This window comes from Rhinoderma darwinii, chromosome 4 (genome assembly GCF_050947455.1).
Source record: "Rhinoderma darwinii isolate aRhiDar2 chromosome 4, aRhiDar2.hap1, whole genome shotgun sequence".
NCBI lineage: Eukaryota > Metazoa > Chordata > Amphibia > Anura > Rhinodermatidae > Rhinoderma > Rhinoderma darwinii.
The window spans coordinates 405,563,715-405,581,107 of record NC_134690.1 but is presented as its reverse complement, the minus strand read 5'-3'; the positions used below and the strand labels follow the sequence as shown (position 1 = coordinate 405,581,107).

The window sequence follows — 17,393 nt, the reverse complement described above, 5'->3', positions numbered from 1 at the left end:
TCCATGGATATATGGGTCCAAGGTCTCTGGGGAATGGGCAAAGAACGTAGTAAGCCCACTGGTCGGGACCTGGGAGTCTTGGACCTAGCACAAACCTCACAAGCGGCGACGTAGGCCTTAACGTCTTTAGGCAACCCAGGCCACCAATAGTTTTTGGCAATGAGGTGCTTGGTACCCAGGACGCCTGGATGACCAGATAGTGCGGAGTCATGATTTTCCCTAAGTACCCTTAGCCGGAATTGCAGGGGAACAAACAGCTTGTTCTCAGGAAGGTTCCCGGGAGCTGAACCTTGATCAGCCGCAATTTCAGAGACTAAGTCAGACTCACTAGAGGAAATGATTATACCTGGAGGCAAAATACAAGCAGGATCTTCCTCCGAAGGAGGGCTGGCCATGAAGCTACGCGACAGTGCATCAGCCTTAATATTTTTAGACCCAGCCCTATAGGTAACCAAAAAATTGAATCTGGTAAAAAATAACGCCCATCGAGCTTGTCTCGGGTTTAGCCTCCGGGCCGATTCTAGGAAAACCAGATTCTTGTGGTCGGTAAGGACCGTTACCTGGTGCCTAGCCCCCTCCAGGAAGTGGCGCCACTCTTCAAATGCCCATTTAATGGCTAAGAGTTCGCGGTTGCCAATATCATAGTTACTCTCAGTGGGCGAAAACTTCCTGGAGAAGTAGGCACAGGGACGGAGATGGGTGAGGGACCTGGTACCCTGGGACAAGACAGCCCCCACTCCCACCTCAGACGCGTCAACCTCCACGATAAATGGCTCCATTTGGTTGGGCTGAACCAACACTGGGGCCGAGATAAAGCACTTCTTAAGGACCTCAAAAGCCTGGACAGCCTCAGGAGGCCAGCGGAGGAGATCAGCACCCTTGCGAGTGAGGTCCGTAAGAGGCTTAGCGATGACCGAGAAGTTAGCAATAAATCTCCTGTAATAATTAGCGAACCCCAAGAAACACTGTAACGCCTTCAGGGAGGCAGGTTGGACCCATTCCGCCACAGCCTGAACCTTGGCAGGGTCCATGCGGAATTCATGAGGAGTGAGGATTTGACCCAAAAATGGTATCTCCTGCACCCCAAACACAAACTTTTCGGTCTTCACAAACAGTTTGTTTTCTCGAAGGACCTGGAGCACCTTCCTGACATGCTCAATGTGGGAGGACCAGTCCTTGGAAAACACAAGTATGTCATCAAGGTACACTACAAGAAATACCCCCAGGTAATCTCTTAAAATCTCATTAATGAAATTCTGGAAGACCGCAGGGGCATTACACAACCCAAAGGGCATGACGAGGTATTCGAAATGGCCTTCGGGCGTGTTAAACGCAGTCTTCCACTCATCCCCCTCTTTGATGCGGATAAGGTTATACGCCCCCCGTAGATCAAACTTAGAGAACCATTGGGCCCCCTGAACCTGATTAAAGAGATCAGGAATCAAAGGAAGGGGATCCTGGTTCCTTACAGTGACCTTATTCAAGTTACGGTAGTCAATGCACGGCCTAAGACCACCATCCTTCTTCCCTACGAAGAAGAAGCCAGCACCTACCGGAGAAGTAGAGGGGCGAATGTAACCCTTGGCCAGGCATTCCTGGATATACACCCTCATAGCTTCACGTTCGGGACAAGAGTGATTAAATATCCTACCCTTAGGAAGCTTAGCTCCTGGTACCAAATCGATAGCGCAATCGTATTCTCTATGAGGAGGTATAAGAAAAAACCCCCAACCAAAAAACTGTACATCACCTATTCAATCCCTTGCACCTTAGGAGCTGCAGCTTCGGTTCTCCCCTCCAGTCTCTGTTGGCTTCCTTGCAGCGATGACGTGCCATTGTTCCTAGCATCACCGCTGAGGCCAATGATTGGCTGCAGCAGTCATGCGCATGAACGGCACGTCATTGCTGTAGGGAAGTAAAAAAAGACGCTCGGGAACCACCGGAGCAATGGCGCTGGAGTGGGAGGGATTTCACAGGTGACAATAGGGTAGTTTTTTTTTTACATTTTATTAGGTTTCCTGCTCTTTGCTCATTTTCTTAGGTTCCTGAAACCGCCTTTAACATCACCTCATGGCTGGCGTACTTTACATCAGTATTTTGTGGCAAAAGTTGACAAAATGTGTTAATTCATTTGGCACATTTTTAAGACACAATCTGTTTTCTAGACACTTTTCAACATAGTGGAGGAAAGTGTATAAAGCATCTAAAACACGTAATAAGTTTAACGCACGCCAAGTACTCCACGATTTTGGTGCAGTTTACAACAGAATCCTGGCACATTTTGCTTAGTAATTCTCTAATTTTGATACCTCATTAGGGGAGAATTACTGAGCAAAACTCATAACATCTATTTAAAAATGTACCATTCTGCAACTGTAACACCTTGTTCACATTCGTGGCTCTATTCAGAGCCCATAGCGCTGCATGCACTGTGTAGTAGATGAGAACACAGCCTAGCTGATGAACTTTTGAAGGGCTAGATTACTGTCAGTAGAACAATTTTACAAAATGATCTGCAGGAAAGAAATATAAACTTAATTTTGGTAGCTTTGGTCAATACTGCCTATACTTTTGTGAGAACTTCTTAAAAGGCTCATATATATATATAGTGTAATGTTCTTAATGTACAGCTTCAAATTACTTCTACATTTAGGAGCTACACTTCTCAGTATTAGATGCCACAGAAGGATTGTTCTCTGGAATTAGTGATTTACTGTCCAGGGTATTTCTGCCGGCTATCAATGCTACACAGAACTGGGGACCTCTAAACCAATCCAGGCACGGAGACCGCGAGATACAACATTTTAAAGAGACCATTCACCACTACCTGTCCTATTTGTTGGGTGAGTTTTCTAATACAATAAATCATTTTATTAGTCATCTCTGAATAAATCCTGCACTTCAGTTCCAGTATTTAGGCATTTTCCGCACACTGAATGTCCCTAAAAACGTATTGCCTAGTCTAAAGGTCCTATTACAGGGCCCAACATGGGGCGTGTAAACGAGCACCTATCAACGAGGCAGCTCTTTGATTGGCACTCGTTTGCTTCTTTCACAAGGAGCACTACATGGAGATGAGCGGACGTTACTACGAATGAAACAGGGAGGTGTGCTGCCGACAACGATAATATTTAATTCTGCATAAACTAGCAGATCAGCCGATAAACGAGCGTTTGCGCGTTCTTTGGCTGATTGTTGCCCTGTTTACACGTCATATGAACGCTCGTTTGCACCATTATTGGCCCGTGTAATAGGGCCTTTAGTTTTAATCCTATTGATCTTTCTGTTGCAAAGCAATAAAAAAAACTTTCTAAATGCTAACAAAGAACTGATTCACAGATCATTTTCTTTTATTAGGTGCAAAAATAACCATTGAGGGAGTCGTCAAGCTAAATAACATAGAATCGATAAACTTCTCTGCAATGCAGTCCTATGAAGGTATAAGGGCAGCAGCATCAGATAAAGCAGTGGTGACCAGTTGTGAAGGAGCGCTAATGGTGTGGTACAGCCAGATTCAGCAGGTAATCTAGAGACATCCAACCTGTCACATAGTCTGAGGAGTATTCCCTTCAAAATATCTTATTCTTTGTCCTTGGTAGATACTGACCATATTAACTAGTTTAAACATTTTATAAGTAATTAGTAATAACATATTTTAATAGAAGTGAAAAAGGAATATTGCTAAACTGCGGAGTCTCTCAACACTTTGATGGTCTCTGGAGTGCATGTTCTCCTTTAGTGAGGAAGGTTTTAAAGATTGCTAAGAATGTGGTTTGTGGTATTACAGGTATATATATATCTGATCTCCCCCTCAGTCAGAACAATACTTATATCGTTTAATGTTGAGGTGTGGGTTTGAGCTTCTACAGAGACAATTTGGTAGGCTGTAAACAGCAACATTTAGGCTATGTTCACACGGGGTATTTTGACGAGTTTTTTGACGCGGAAACCGCGTCGCAAAACTCGGCAAAAACGGCCCAAAAATGCCTCCCATTGATTTCAATGGGAGGTGCCGGCGTCTTTTTCCCGCGAGCAGTAAAACTGCCTCGCGGGAAAAAGAAGCGACATGCCCTATCTTCGGGCGCTTCCGCCTCTGACCTCCCATTGACTTCAATGGGAGGCAGAGAAAGCGTATTTCGCGCTGTTTTATGCCCGCGGCGCTCAATGGCCGCGGGCGAAAAACGGCGCGAAAAACTCCGCGAAAATCGGCGTGCAGGGAGAGGAATATCTGCCTCAAACTTCCAAACGGAATTTTGAGGCAGGTATTCCTCCTGCAAAATACCCCGTGTGAACATAGCCTTACTTTTCCAATGATGGTGTTTCCCTTCTATTTACTGTTTTTGCACAACAATCGTAAAAAAAATAAAAACATTGATTAGATCAGAAAATAAATTGTGCAAATCAGAATAAATGCTTATAACAAAAGTTCATCCCAACAGCTCCTAATCACTTGCATTGTTACAGTATTGAGGAAAATTGAGGAAGAAAAGATTTGTGCCTACAATGACTGTCTGAGTAAGGCCCCGTGCACACAGCAGAGCTGTGTACATGGGGCCTGTGCGGCAGCACACGGAGGTTATATGGTCTCCATGTGATGCCATACAGACTCCGTCAGGTGCTGTATGAAGCTATCCTCTAGAAGCAATGCTTTAGCATCTCATGATTTTTTTCCTGTCAGATTTGTACGGATTCCGACAGAAGAAAGCTCTGCAAGTCTCCGTATGAAATCGAAGGCATAGGAGGGGAGTCCTATTACAGTTCTGTTTTGGAATACAACTGACATGTGTATGAGGACAAATGAGATCCTACAATTACAGCTATGAAGAAATGTTATAGTTTTACTTATCGTTGTGCTTTTCTAAAATGTAGGTTCTGTTAGAAAGTGAACAGGTGAGAAAAGAAGCCGATGACTCCGGTCCTATAACGGAGCTAGAACACTGGATAAGAATGTATGTGAGATTCAGTTTTATTATTGAACAAATCAAGGGACAGAACTTTAAAGCCGTTATTGTTGTGTTGAACATGGCTAAATCCAAACTTATAAAGGTAAGATATTAAGTATTCAGAAATGATAGCTTATGTTATATGCACGCAGTCCATTAGTACGTACAATCCTGTAGGGCTGCCTTGCAGAATTATCACTGTGACAGGAATAACTAACACAATACATTTTTTACTACATGATCATCAATACTAAACAAAACTTCCATGCACAATTCTGCAGAACGAGTATAATACACAGCCCTATATTGACAAGTGTCGGGTTAAGAAACACTTCTGCAGAACGAGTATAATACACAGCCCTATATTGACAAGTGTCGGGTTAGGGAAAACAATTAGACTAGACAGGCACAAAAAGGACAGAATACAGACCAAAAGTGGGGGACCCTGATCCCCAACACGTGCTTCGCCACCTGCTTCATCTGGGGGTCTTCACCGGACGAAGCAGGTGGCGAAACATGTTTTGGGGATCAGAGCCCCCCTCTTTTGGTCTGTATTCTGTCCTCCTTTTTGTGCCTGTCTAGTCTAATTGTTTTCCCTAACTCGACACTTCTCAATATAGGGCTGCTGCATTTATTGTTCAGCCACTTGCACTTTGCTGTATTTACCTATGCATTTCTTTCTATAGGAGGTTTTAGTATTTACGTGTAGGGATCCTTGCATCGTGGGTTTGTTGTTCCATTTTGTATTTTATTTTGTATCTAATAAAGATGTTCTATTTTGCATTATACTGGTTATCCTGCCTATATTTTGTGAAAGGTGATAGACAACTTGTTTCACTTGCTAAAAAAGTAGGGCTCATTTAATGGTGATTTAAAGGGGTTTTCCGGAGAGAGAAACGTATTCGTCTATATTTAAGATAGGCCATCAATATCTGATCGGTGAGGATCCGACTGTCGGCGCCCCAGTCGCTCAGCCGTTTTGAAGGGGTCGTGGCGCCTCTTCCCCTTCATTCCCTTTACTGCTCAATACTGTCACATGCTGACACACTTGTATCGGCGGTTCACAGTATTACTCTTGCCACGGCAGTGACACAGATGTATAAATTTATGCTGCAGCCTCTTCACGGCCTTGGTGATCTATGCTTCACCCGCAATTCTTGGCTTCTAAATGGCCTCTTCCTGTAAGGGATGCGCTCAAAACATGAGTTCATATCACCGCTTAGCTTATCATTTCTCTTCACAGAGGGGAGGACGAAAAAATGTCCTCTCTAAGGTTTTCTGTACTGGGATTTTCTAACAGCGGCAGGACCACTTGTAGGGGCACTCATCGGCAATAGTAGGACTAACCTTGTGGGCTAAACCTCATACGTTTTTTAGGGGGGAAAAAAGCCACCATAGGGGTAGTACCACAGTAGGACTTTACTCTCTATTTCAGTTAGCTCCCTCCTTCAGGTTTCAGCTGATTTATTTTTCCTCTTTTCTCCCTTCTCTATCATGTCCTTGTCCTGGGAGAACTCTTCCAGACAACCAGGCCCTTCAGCGGTAGCAACGCATTTTGCTTGTGCTCATTGAAAAATGTAATTCCTTTGCAGCATACCTGGTTCCCTCTGCTCGTTGTGTCTTACTCCCAGACCATCCCAGGATTTCACTGACATTGCTGGCAAGTACACGGAACCACCCGATTGGGCTAGTTCTTTATACCAGGCCATAGGAGATCTGTCCAGGCTCTTGAAGTCGAGGATTGCTGCATTAGGCCCTGTTCACACAGTTTTTTTGACACGTTTTTTGCCGTGGAAACCTTGGCAAAAAACTGCCGAAATTGCCTCCCATTGATTTCAATGGGAGGTGGAGGCGTATTTATCCCGCGAGCGGATAAAACGCTCGCGGGAAAAAGAAGCAACATGCCCTATCTTGAGGCGTTTTCCCCCTCAAATACCCCATTAAAATCAATGCGAGACGTAAAAAATGGCTTGAACGACCAACGCGTTTTTTGGCAATAAACACTCGCCTTTACCTTTGCCTATTGAAGAAAGAGGTAAAAAAACGCGGCAAAAAAACGTAGCAAAAAGCACCTGTGGTGCAAAACCACTTCCAAAAAATCGGAGCAGGTTTTTACAGGCAGAATTTTCTGCCTGCAAAAAACTCTGTGTGAACATACCCTCAGATTGTATCTTGTATCAGCAGGATGCTCAGGCTGGACCCTCCTCTGAGGTACAGGAAAGCATAATGGATAGCAAGATTGAAGGTTTTCTTCAGTGCACAGTTTGCCATATGTATGCACGACTGGAGCCGGAGTTCCAGGGTGAATATCTCTGTGGCAGATGTGAGCATGTTGGTCACCTGGAAGCTCGCATTAGAGATCTGGAGGAGCAAAATACAACACTGAGGAGGACAATCTTGAGCTGAGCTTGCTGCTCACGGAGCATGCAGTTAGTGGGTTAGAACTGGAGGGTGAAGACATGGGTGAGCAGGATCAGGTAAGTAGCTGGGTTAATGTAGTTAGGGGCAGTAGAAAGGGGTCAAAGAAAAGGAAGGCCGATCCGGTTTCTGGCATTCCAAGCAAAATTGCCAGGTTGGGTGATGATGCGAGGGTGTCAGTCTCAGAAATGGCAGCCCTAGTGGATACTGATCTCCCTAACAGCCGGGAGAACAGCCCAGCTAGTAGTCGGCGGGATGGTAATGCAGGTAAGCCAAGACAATTGATAGTTGTAGGGGATTCTATAATCAGGAAGACGGATAGAATAATTTGTCGCCAAGACCACCTCAACCGAATGGTTTGCTGTCTCCCTGGTGCCAGGGTTCGGCATGTGGTGGAACGGGTGGAGAAATTGCTGGGAGGGGCTGGTGATGATCCAGCTGTTGTGGTCCATGTCGGTACCAATGACAGAATACATGGTAGGTGGAGGAGCCTTAAGAATAATTTTAAAGAACTAGGCTACAAGCTGAAGGGAAGGACCTCCAAGGTTGTATTCTCAGGAATCCTGCCTGTGCCATGCGCATCACAGGAAAGACAGCGGGAGCTCAGGGAGGTAAATGCATGGCTGAAGTCTTGGTGTAGAGGAGAAGGATTTGGGTTCCTAGAGCACTGGGCTGACTTTTCATTGGGGTACAAACTGTATTCTGCAGATGATTTGCACCTAAATGGAAGGGGGTCCGCTGTGCTGGGGGAGAGAATTCTAGCTGGGGTGGCGGAGTATTTAAACTAGGGCTGAGGAGGGAGGTCAATGTAGGAAATAAAGGGGTAGTTAGGTTAGAGAGGGGTCAGACTATATTGGTGGGGGGAGAAACAGACGGTGGGGAGAGGACTAGACAACAAGATAAGGAGATCCTTTCGTTACAAAACAGCAGTGAAAATAAAAAGGCCCAAATGTCAAATAATCACATTTCTGATAATAAAAGTGAAACATTTAAAGGCAAGTTAAAGTGTATGTTCACAAATGCCAGAAGTCTAGCAAGCAAAATGGGGGAGCTGGAGGCCTTGATACTGGAAGAAAATATAGATATAGTTGGTGTTGCTGAAACATGGCTGGACTCTTCACATGACTGGGCTGTAAATCTACAGGGTTTTACACTGTTTCGGAAAGACAGGACAAATAGGAAAGGTGGTGGTGTATGTCTGTATGTGAGAAGTGATATGAAGGTGGTGGTGGTGTATGTCTGTATGTGAGAAGAGATATGAAGGTGGTGGTGTATGTCTGTATGTGAGAAGTGATATGAAGGCGAGTGTAAATTAGACATTAGAGGGTGAAGACTGTGAGGAGGTTGAAACCTTGTGGGTGGAATTACAAAGGAAAGTAAACACTGAAAAAATTACTTTTGGTGTAATCTATAGACCCCCCAATATAACTGAGGAGATAGAAGGTCAGATATATAAACAGATGGAGCGGGCTGCACAGGCGGGTACTGTAGTGATAATGGGAGATTTTAATTTCCGGGATATTAATTGGTGTCATGGTTCGGCTTCAACTGCAAAGGGGAGACATTTCCTCAACCTGTTGCAGGAAAATTTTATGGGCCAGTTTGTGGAAGACCCGACTAGAGGTGAAGCTCTGTTGGATCTGGTCATTTCTAATAATGCAGATCTTGTTGGGAATGTCAATGTTCGTGAAAACCTCGGTAACAGTGATCACAATATAGTTACATTTTACCTATACTGTAAAAAACAAACGCAGGCTGGGAGGGCAAAAACATTTAATTTTAAGAAAGCCAATTTCCCCAGGATGAGGGCTGCAATTCAGGATATGGACTGGGAAGAACTAATGTCAAATAATGGGACAAATGATAAATGGGAGATTTTCAAATCTACTTTGGGTAATTATAGTGCAAAATGTATTCCTACAGGTAACAAGTATAAACGACTAAAATGAAACCCCACATGGCTTACACATTCTGTGAAAGGGGCAATACACGACAAAAAAGGGCATTTAAAAAATACAAATCTGAGGGTACATCTGCAGCCTTTGTAAAATATAAAGAGCTTAATAAAATCTGTAAAAATGTAATAAAATCAGCAAAAATACAAAATGAAAGGCAGGTGGCCAAGGATAGTAAAACAAATCCCAAAAAATTCTTCAAGTATATAAATGCAAAAAAGTCCAGGTCTGAACATGTAGGACCCCTAGATAATGGTAATGGGGAGTTGGTCACAGGGGATCAAGAGAAGGCAGAGTTACTAAATGGGTTCTTTAGCTCTGTATATACAACAGAAGAAGGAGCAGCTGATGTAGCCGGTGCCGGTGCTGTTAATATATCAGTTGATATACTGAATTGGATGAATGTAGATATGGTCCAAGCTAAATTAAATAAAATAAATGTACACAAGGCCCCGGGACCAGATGGGTTACACCCTAGAGTTCTTAAAGAGCTTAGTTCAGTTATTTCTGTCCCCCTCTTCATAATATTTAGAGAGTCTCTCATGAGTGGTATAGTGCCAAGGGACTGGCGCAGGGCAAATGTGGTGCCTATTTTCAAAAAGGGCTCTAGGTCTTCGCCGGGTAATTATAGACCAGTAAGCTTAACATCCATCGTGGGGAAAATGTTTGAGGGGCTATTGAGGGACTATATACAGGATTATGTGACAATAAATAGCATTATAAGTGACAGCCAGCATGATTTTACTAAGGACAGAAGTTGTCAAACCAACCTAATCTGTTTTTATGAAGAGGTGAGCAGAAGTCTAGACAGAGGGGCCGCTGTGGATATAATGTTTATAGGAGAGGTCAGAAGTCTAGACAGAGGGGCCGCTGTGGATTAAGTGTTTTTGGACTTTGCAAAGGCATTTGACACTGTCCCTCATAGACGCCTAATGGGTAAATTAAGGACTATAGGTTTAGAAACTATAGTTTGTAATTGGATTGAGAATTGGCTCAAGGACCGTATCCAGAGAGTTGTGGTCAATGATTCCTACTCTGAATGGTCCCCGGTTATAAGTGGTGACCCCGGGGTTCAGTGCTGGGACCACTATTATTCAACTTATTTATTAATGATATAGAGGATGGGATTAATAGCACTATTTCTATTTTTGCAGATGACACCAAGCTATGCAATATAGTTCAGTCTATGGAAGATGTTCATGAATTGCAGGCAGATTTAAACAAACTAAGTGTTTGGGCGTCCACTTGGCAAATGAAGTTTAATGTAGATAAATGTAAAGTTATGCATCTGGGTACGAAAAACCTGCAAGCATCATATGTCCTAGGGGGCGCTACACTGGCGGATTCACTTGTTGAGAAGGATCTGGGTGTAATAATCTGCAGCATCATATGTCCTAGGGGGAGCTACACTGGGGGATTCACTTGTTGAGAAGGATCTGGGTGTACTTGTAAATCATAAACTAAATTTCAGCATGCAGTGTCAATCAGCTGCTTCAAAGGCCAGCAAAATATTGTCGTGTATCAAAAGAGGCATGGACTCGCGGGACAGGGATGTAATATTACCACTTTACAAAGCATTAGTGAGGCCTCATCTAGAATATGCAGTCCAGTTCTGGGCTCCAGTTCATAGAAAGGATGCCCTGGAGTTGGAAAAAATACAAAGAAGAGCAACGAAGCTAATAAGGGGCATGGAGAATCTAAGTTATGAGGAAAGATTAAAAGAACTAAACCTATTTAGCCTTGAGAAAAGACGACTAAGGGGGGACATGATTAACTTATATAAATATATGAATGGCGCATACAAAAAATATGGTGAAATCCTGTTCCATGTAAAACCCCCTCAAAAAACAAGGGGGCACTCCCTCCGTCTGGAGAAAAAAAGGTTCAACCTGCAGAGGCGACAAGTCTTCTTTACTGTGAGAACTGAATCTATGGAATAGTCACCGCAGGAGCCGTCACCGCAGGGACAGGAGACACCGCAGGAGCCGTCACAGCAGGGACAGTAGACACCGCAGGAGCCGTCACAGCAGGGACAGGAGACACCGCAGGAGCCGTCACAGCAGGGACAGGAGTCACCGCAGGAGCCGTCACCGCAGGGACAGGAGACACCGCAGGAGCCGTCACAGCAGGGACAGTAGATGGCTTTAAAAAAGGCTTAGATAATTTCCTAGAACAAAAAAATATTAACTGCTATGTGTAGAAATTTTTTACTTCCCCTTTCCCATCCCTTGGTTGAACTTGATGGACATGTGTCTTTTTTCAACCGTACAAACTATGTAACTATGTAACTATGTAAGATGTCGCCCCAAGGAGCAGGTCACATAAGCAACCTAGGAGCCCACTGGACATGTCTCTCAGATTCAGCTGAGACTTCTCCTCATAGAACTGCAGGTGGCGAGGTTTTGTCTGCTAAAGTTTCATTTGAATCCTCTGAGGAGATTTACAAGCGGGTTTGCTTTTGCATCCAAAGAGTTCACCAAGGTGATGTCAACGATCATGGCTCTTATCGTCTCAGGATTTCACTAACTACTCTTCAGAGGTTCGATTGGACTGTCAATCACCAAAAGTCCTCACTTCCACTGCCCCAGTAAAAGGAATTCCTTGGGATATGGATCAACACCAGGAAAGCCAGGATCCTTGTCCCTGCAGGAATGGTTCAGGTCTGTCACGATCTGTGGCTATGTGGACCCACTAGGCCGCACCGCCGCAGCGGGGAGGCAGCTGGCCAAACACAAGGGTACCTGAATAGTCCAGGCAGTCGCAGTGAATAGGCACAGATGGAACTTCAGACGGCAGATGATGCAAAGCGTGGCAGATAACGCCAGGCGTGGTGTCACACAGCAGGCCTGACCGGAGGCACAACACGACTCCAACTTCTAAGGCACAAGAACAACGGTAGCACGGGATACAGGTAGCAGGTATGGGAACAGGATAACACTAAGGGACCATTTGCAAGACTAACACTGGTAAACACAACAACGCTCAGGCAATGAGTGAAGGGGCAGGGCCCTTATAGTCCAGGGTGATTAGACAATTCGAAACATGTGTGTGCGCTGGCCTTTTAAGGCCGAGACTGAACTCGCGCGCGCACCCTAGTGGTCACTGCAGGCCAGGACGGCTGCATGTGCTGGCATCTCCGTGAAGGAAGGCATCGGCAGGATGAGAGGAGTCTGCAACCGCAGACGTTACAAGGGCATCCGTTCCGGAGTGTCTGCTCTTTGCAGGAACATCCCGGATGCCAGTATTTCTGGAAGGGGAGTAATCTCCGACCGCACACGGTTCAGGAACTATGGTGAAAGAAGGAAGCCTACTTGCAGATCAATATTCTGGATTTGAGAGCGATCTTCTTACTTCTCTCTCACTGGACCTCCCTTCTGAAGGGACATCTAATTAGGGTCCAGACTGACAACTCAAACAGTGGAGGCTCCCCTGAACTAGAAGGAGAGACTAAGAGCTAAGCTGCAATTTGGGAGTCTACCCTTTCTTGCGTTGGGCCGAGGCCCACATGTCAGCCTTATCCGCAGTCCACATTCCAGGATGGGTCCACTGGGCAGATTACCTCAGTAAGGAAAAACTTGGCCCTGTGGACAGGTCTCTGCACCCGGAGGTCTTTCATCAAACTTTTCAAAAATGAGTAACTCCAGTTGTGGAACTATTTACGTCATGTCTGAACTACAAGGTTCCTGTTTTCATGACCTGAGCTTGAGACCCACACTTGGCGGCTGTGGACGCTCTCGCCACCACGTGAGACGACATCAAATTCCACCCAACTCTTTTCTCCCATATCTTTTCTGACTTGGACTCGCAAACGAGCTCCAGACTGGCCTCACCTGGCCTGGTATTCTGACTTCATGTGCCTTCAGGTGGACACCCCTTAGCAATTATTCCAACCTCCTACTTTCCCAAGGAATGCTATTCCACCCAACTTTAACTCAGCTGCATTTAACAGCATTTTCAAAGTCATTCAGAGCACCCTGAGGCCTCATTTACACGAGCGTGTGCGTTTTGCGCGCGCAAAAAACGCTGCGTTTTGCGCGCGCAAAAGGCACTTGGCAGCTCCGTGTGTCATCCGTGTATGATGCGCGGCTGCGTGATTTTCGCGCAGCCGCCATCATAGAGATGAGGCTAGTCGACGCCCGTCACTGTCCAAGGTGCTGAAAGAGCTAACTGATCGGCAGTAACTCTTTCAGCACCCTCGACAGTGAATGCCGAACACAATATACACCAACCTGTGAATAAAAAAAGACTTTCATACTTACCAAGAACTGCCTGCTTCCTCCAGTCCGGTCTCCCGGCCGTTGCCTTGGTGACGCGTCCCTCTCTTGTCATCCGGCCCCACCTCCCAGGATGACGCCGCAGTCCATGAGACCGCTGCAGCCTGTGATTGGCTGCAGCCTGTGCTTGGCCTGTGATTGGCTGCAGCTGTCACTTGGACTTAACTGTCATCCCGGGAGGTCGGACCGGAGTTATCGGTAAGTCAGAACGTCTTTTTTTTTTTACAGGTTCATGGATTTTCGGAGCGGAAGTCACTGTCCATGGTGCTGAACCAGTTTAACGCTTTCAGCACCGTGGACAGTGACTGTCTCCTGACGTCGCGTACCCGAACATTTTTTTCCGGTTTCGGTCAAAACGAGTTTGGCCGAACCCGGTGAAGTTCGGTGCGCTCATCTCGAATTTGACACTCCGTTTGGATGTTTGTAAACAGAAAAGCACGTGGTGCTTTTCTGTTTACATTCAGGAGTTTGACAGCTCTTGCGCGAATCACGCAGTTCGCACGGAAGTGCTTCCGTGCGGCATGCGTGGTTTTCACGCACCCATTGACTTCAATGGGTGCGTGAGTGCGCGAAAAACGCACGATTATAGAACATGTCGTGAGTTTTTTTCTGCGCACACGCGCTGAGCGCAATTCACGCATCGTCTAAACTGCCCCATTGACTAATATAGGTGCGTACGACATGCGTGCAAAGCACGCGCGTCGCACGCGCGTATAATACGTTCGTGTAAATGAGGCCTGAGGGTATGTTCACACGGCCAAATTTCAGACGTATACGAGGCGTATTTTGCCTCGTTTTACGTCTGAAAATAGGGCTACAATACGTCGGCAAACATCTACCCATTCATTTGAATGGGTTTGCCGACGTACTGTGCAGACGACCTGTTATTTACGCGTCGTCGTTTGACAGCTGTCAAACGACGATGCGTAAAAATACAGCCTCGTCAAAAGAAGTGCAGGACACTTCTTTGGACGTTTTTGGAGCTGTTTTCTCATAGACTCCAATGAAAACAGCTCCAAAAACGGACGTAAAAAACGCTGCGAAAACGGCGCGAAAAACGCCGCGAAAAATGCGAGTTGGTAAAAAAACGTCTGAAAAGCAGGGTCTGTTTTCCCTTGAAAACAGCTCTGGATTTTCAGACGTTTTTGTTGACTACGTGTGAACATACCCTAAAGGCTCAAAAGCCTCGATCTTTAAAGGTGTTCCATCGTCTAGAAAAGATTACTTTCTCTGGTGCGAGGAACGCAACTTCCGTCCTCCTTATGTGCTCCGCTCCCAGAATTCTATCTTTTCTCCATTCGGGATTGGAAAAGGTTCTTAGTAAAATCTTAGATGAAGACCTTTCAGGGTATGACTAACTGCGTGCCCCCCTTCTGTCCGCCATTGGATCCCAACTTAGTCCTGTATGCTCTTTAGGCCTCCCCATTTGATCTTATGGGAGATGTCTCCTAGGCTTCTTTCTTGTAAAGTGGCTTTTTTGGCGCCATTATCTCCCATTAGGAGGGTTTCCGAGATGAATCTCCCAGATAAGTCACTCCACCATCTCTAAATAAACCTCACTGAATTAAAAAGTGGCTATAGATATTGTTAAAACTTTACCTTCACTAAAAAAAATGCAGGTAAATGAGCTAATGTTAACAGAGTGACTTGTTCAATGACAGATTCAGCTCTGCCACATCTGCAAATAGATGCACTTTAAATAGTATGTGGGTTTTTATTTATTTTTTGTCTCACCTTTTACAGATACTGTAGTTTGTGGGAAAAATAAAGGGGCAGATTTACTATCGCTGTGTAAGATTTTGACAGCATAAACTTAGACCAGGCCGTTAGAAGATTCACCAAATATATACATGGATAAAAGCTTTATTTATCCCACGTTTATCCTGTCCTTTATCACAGTGGTGCAGGTTGTATGATATATTTGGAGCATCTTGCTAGACATATCCGACACTTTGCTCCTCCTTATACCACCTCTTGGTTGGCTTAGTTCACGCCAGTTTTTTGTGTATAAATTTAAGCCATGCCCGTTCAACTAGACCATGCCCCTTTTATGCTAAGCCACTCCCCATTCTGGCGCATTTTAAATTGTAAATCAGCTCCAAAGTGTACCTCACATAGACAGATTTCTCCCCGGCCGGTGCTGGTAGCACAGCAGGCTGTCAGTCCGTCCCCTCTCTCATAAACATAATGTAAATCTATTCTGAATAATGATAGTCACTTGTGGTCCTCAGAAGCGATCAGAGTGTAAGGACTGGCTCCTTACACTGATGATCGACAGATCGAGCAGTAATATCAGGCCGTTGGCACCTAACGTTACTTGTTTTATATTTCTAGCAATGTATTAGAACTTCGATTAAAATGCTGTGCTTTAGTTTGTACTAGGGCCGGGCAATTGTGACCTAAATCAAAATCACGATTAATTGAACTTGTAATCTCGATTACGATTAATGACCGATTATTTTGGCCACACCCCCTATTTGCATGCCACACCCCCTATTTGCATGCTACGCCATTCAATTAATATTTATTCCCTGAACCTGCTGTATAGTACTGTATATAATATACCCCCTGACACTGCCCCACACAGTATATTGCCCCTATAGTTGCCCTCCACACAGTATAATGCCCTATAACTGCCCCCACAGTATAATTTCCCCTTTAGCTGTCTCCACATAGTATAATGCCCCCATAATTGGCTTCCACGCAGTATAATGTCCCTATAGCTGCACCCCATAGCTGCCCCCACGCTGTATAATGCCCCCATAGCTGCCCCCAATAGTGTCTGATAAAAATAATAATATACATACTCACCTAACCCGTTCCAATGATGAGTGGAGATCCCTCTGCTCCTCGTGTTTGTGCAGCACGGTTTCAGACAGGCGCGATGACCTCACTGCCTCGCATCCGATACATAGTGGTAGAGCAGGGACCTTACGGTCCCTGCTCTACCATTGGATTCAACTGTATCCTCGTCCTGAAGATCTAGATACAGCTTAAAGCAGGAAAAATAATTGCTAAAACCGAAATTTGTAAGACGACATTGATTAATTGCGCTGAATTTCGATTATTTTTCGATTAATTGCCCAGCACTAGTTTGTACTGTGTTATTATACTGGACTCTGCTTTCATCTGCACAGATGTGGAAAGATCTAGATGCCAGGATTACAGATGCAGCTAACGAGTCCAAAGGCAATGTCAGAATCCTGCACGTCCTTGAGCAAGCATGTCAACCACTTTATACAATCGACCTGGTAAGATGTTTTCAGATTATAATAAGAAATACAGATTAACTGGAAATTCTGACGTTATTAGCAGACTGTAGCTTGCTGTTTTCCAGGAGGATATTGCTGGGCATGTCTCAGTCCAGCTCTTTGCGTAGAATATTTGGGACACGGCTTTTGTGGCACGCAGATAGTATTTACTTCTTTTTTATTGTCTATATTTCAGAAACTTGTAATTATCTGTTTGTTGATGTGACATGAGAGGGTAGGTTATCCATGAAAAGCGATCATCATTCATGTCAACCTCTTGTATGTAACAATCCCAAATTTATCCCTCAATGAGCCTGGTATTTTCGGCCATTTGGTCCAAAAAAGGGTTTTTCATAAATAGTACTCAAGATGATGTCATGAAACACTGAGTGAGTGTGTGGCCGCCGGGAACTGGCTGTTGTTGTCCATGAAGAGGTGGCCTTGTAGGATCATTAACTTCTCATAGGAACTGCCGAGCGCTCAGACAATCACATTTAATAAAATAATATTTTGGAAAAAACTTTAATGATCATCTTCAGCACTTTGTGATTT

At 44.8% G+C, this 17,393-nt stretch overlaps 1 protein-coding gene across 1 annotated transcript in view; it reads left to right on the top strand.

Annotated features, from left to right (window-relative positions):
• The window catches only part of DNAH8 (dynein axonemal heavy chain 8), a 329,590-nt gene that overhangs the window by 23,473 nt on the left and 288,724 nt on the right, over positions 1-17,393 (top strand). The window contains exons 6-9 of the mRNA XM_075863774.1: positions 2,654-2,843; positions 3,358-3,521; positions 4,870-5,046; positions 16,728-16,841. Coding sequence (XP_075719889.1) covers positions 2,654-2,843; positions 3,358-3,521; positions 4,870-5,046; positions 16,728-16,841 — 645 coding nt within the window. The remainder of the gene's footprint in view (positions 1-2,653; positions 2,844-3,357; positions 3,522-4,869; positions 5,047-16,727; positions 16,842-17,393) is intronic.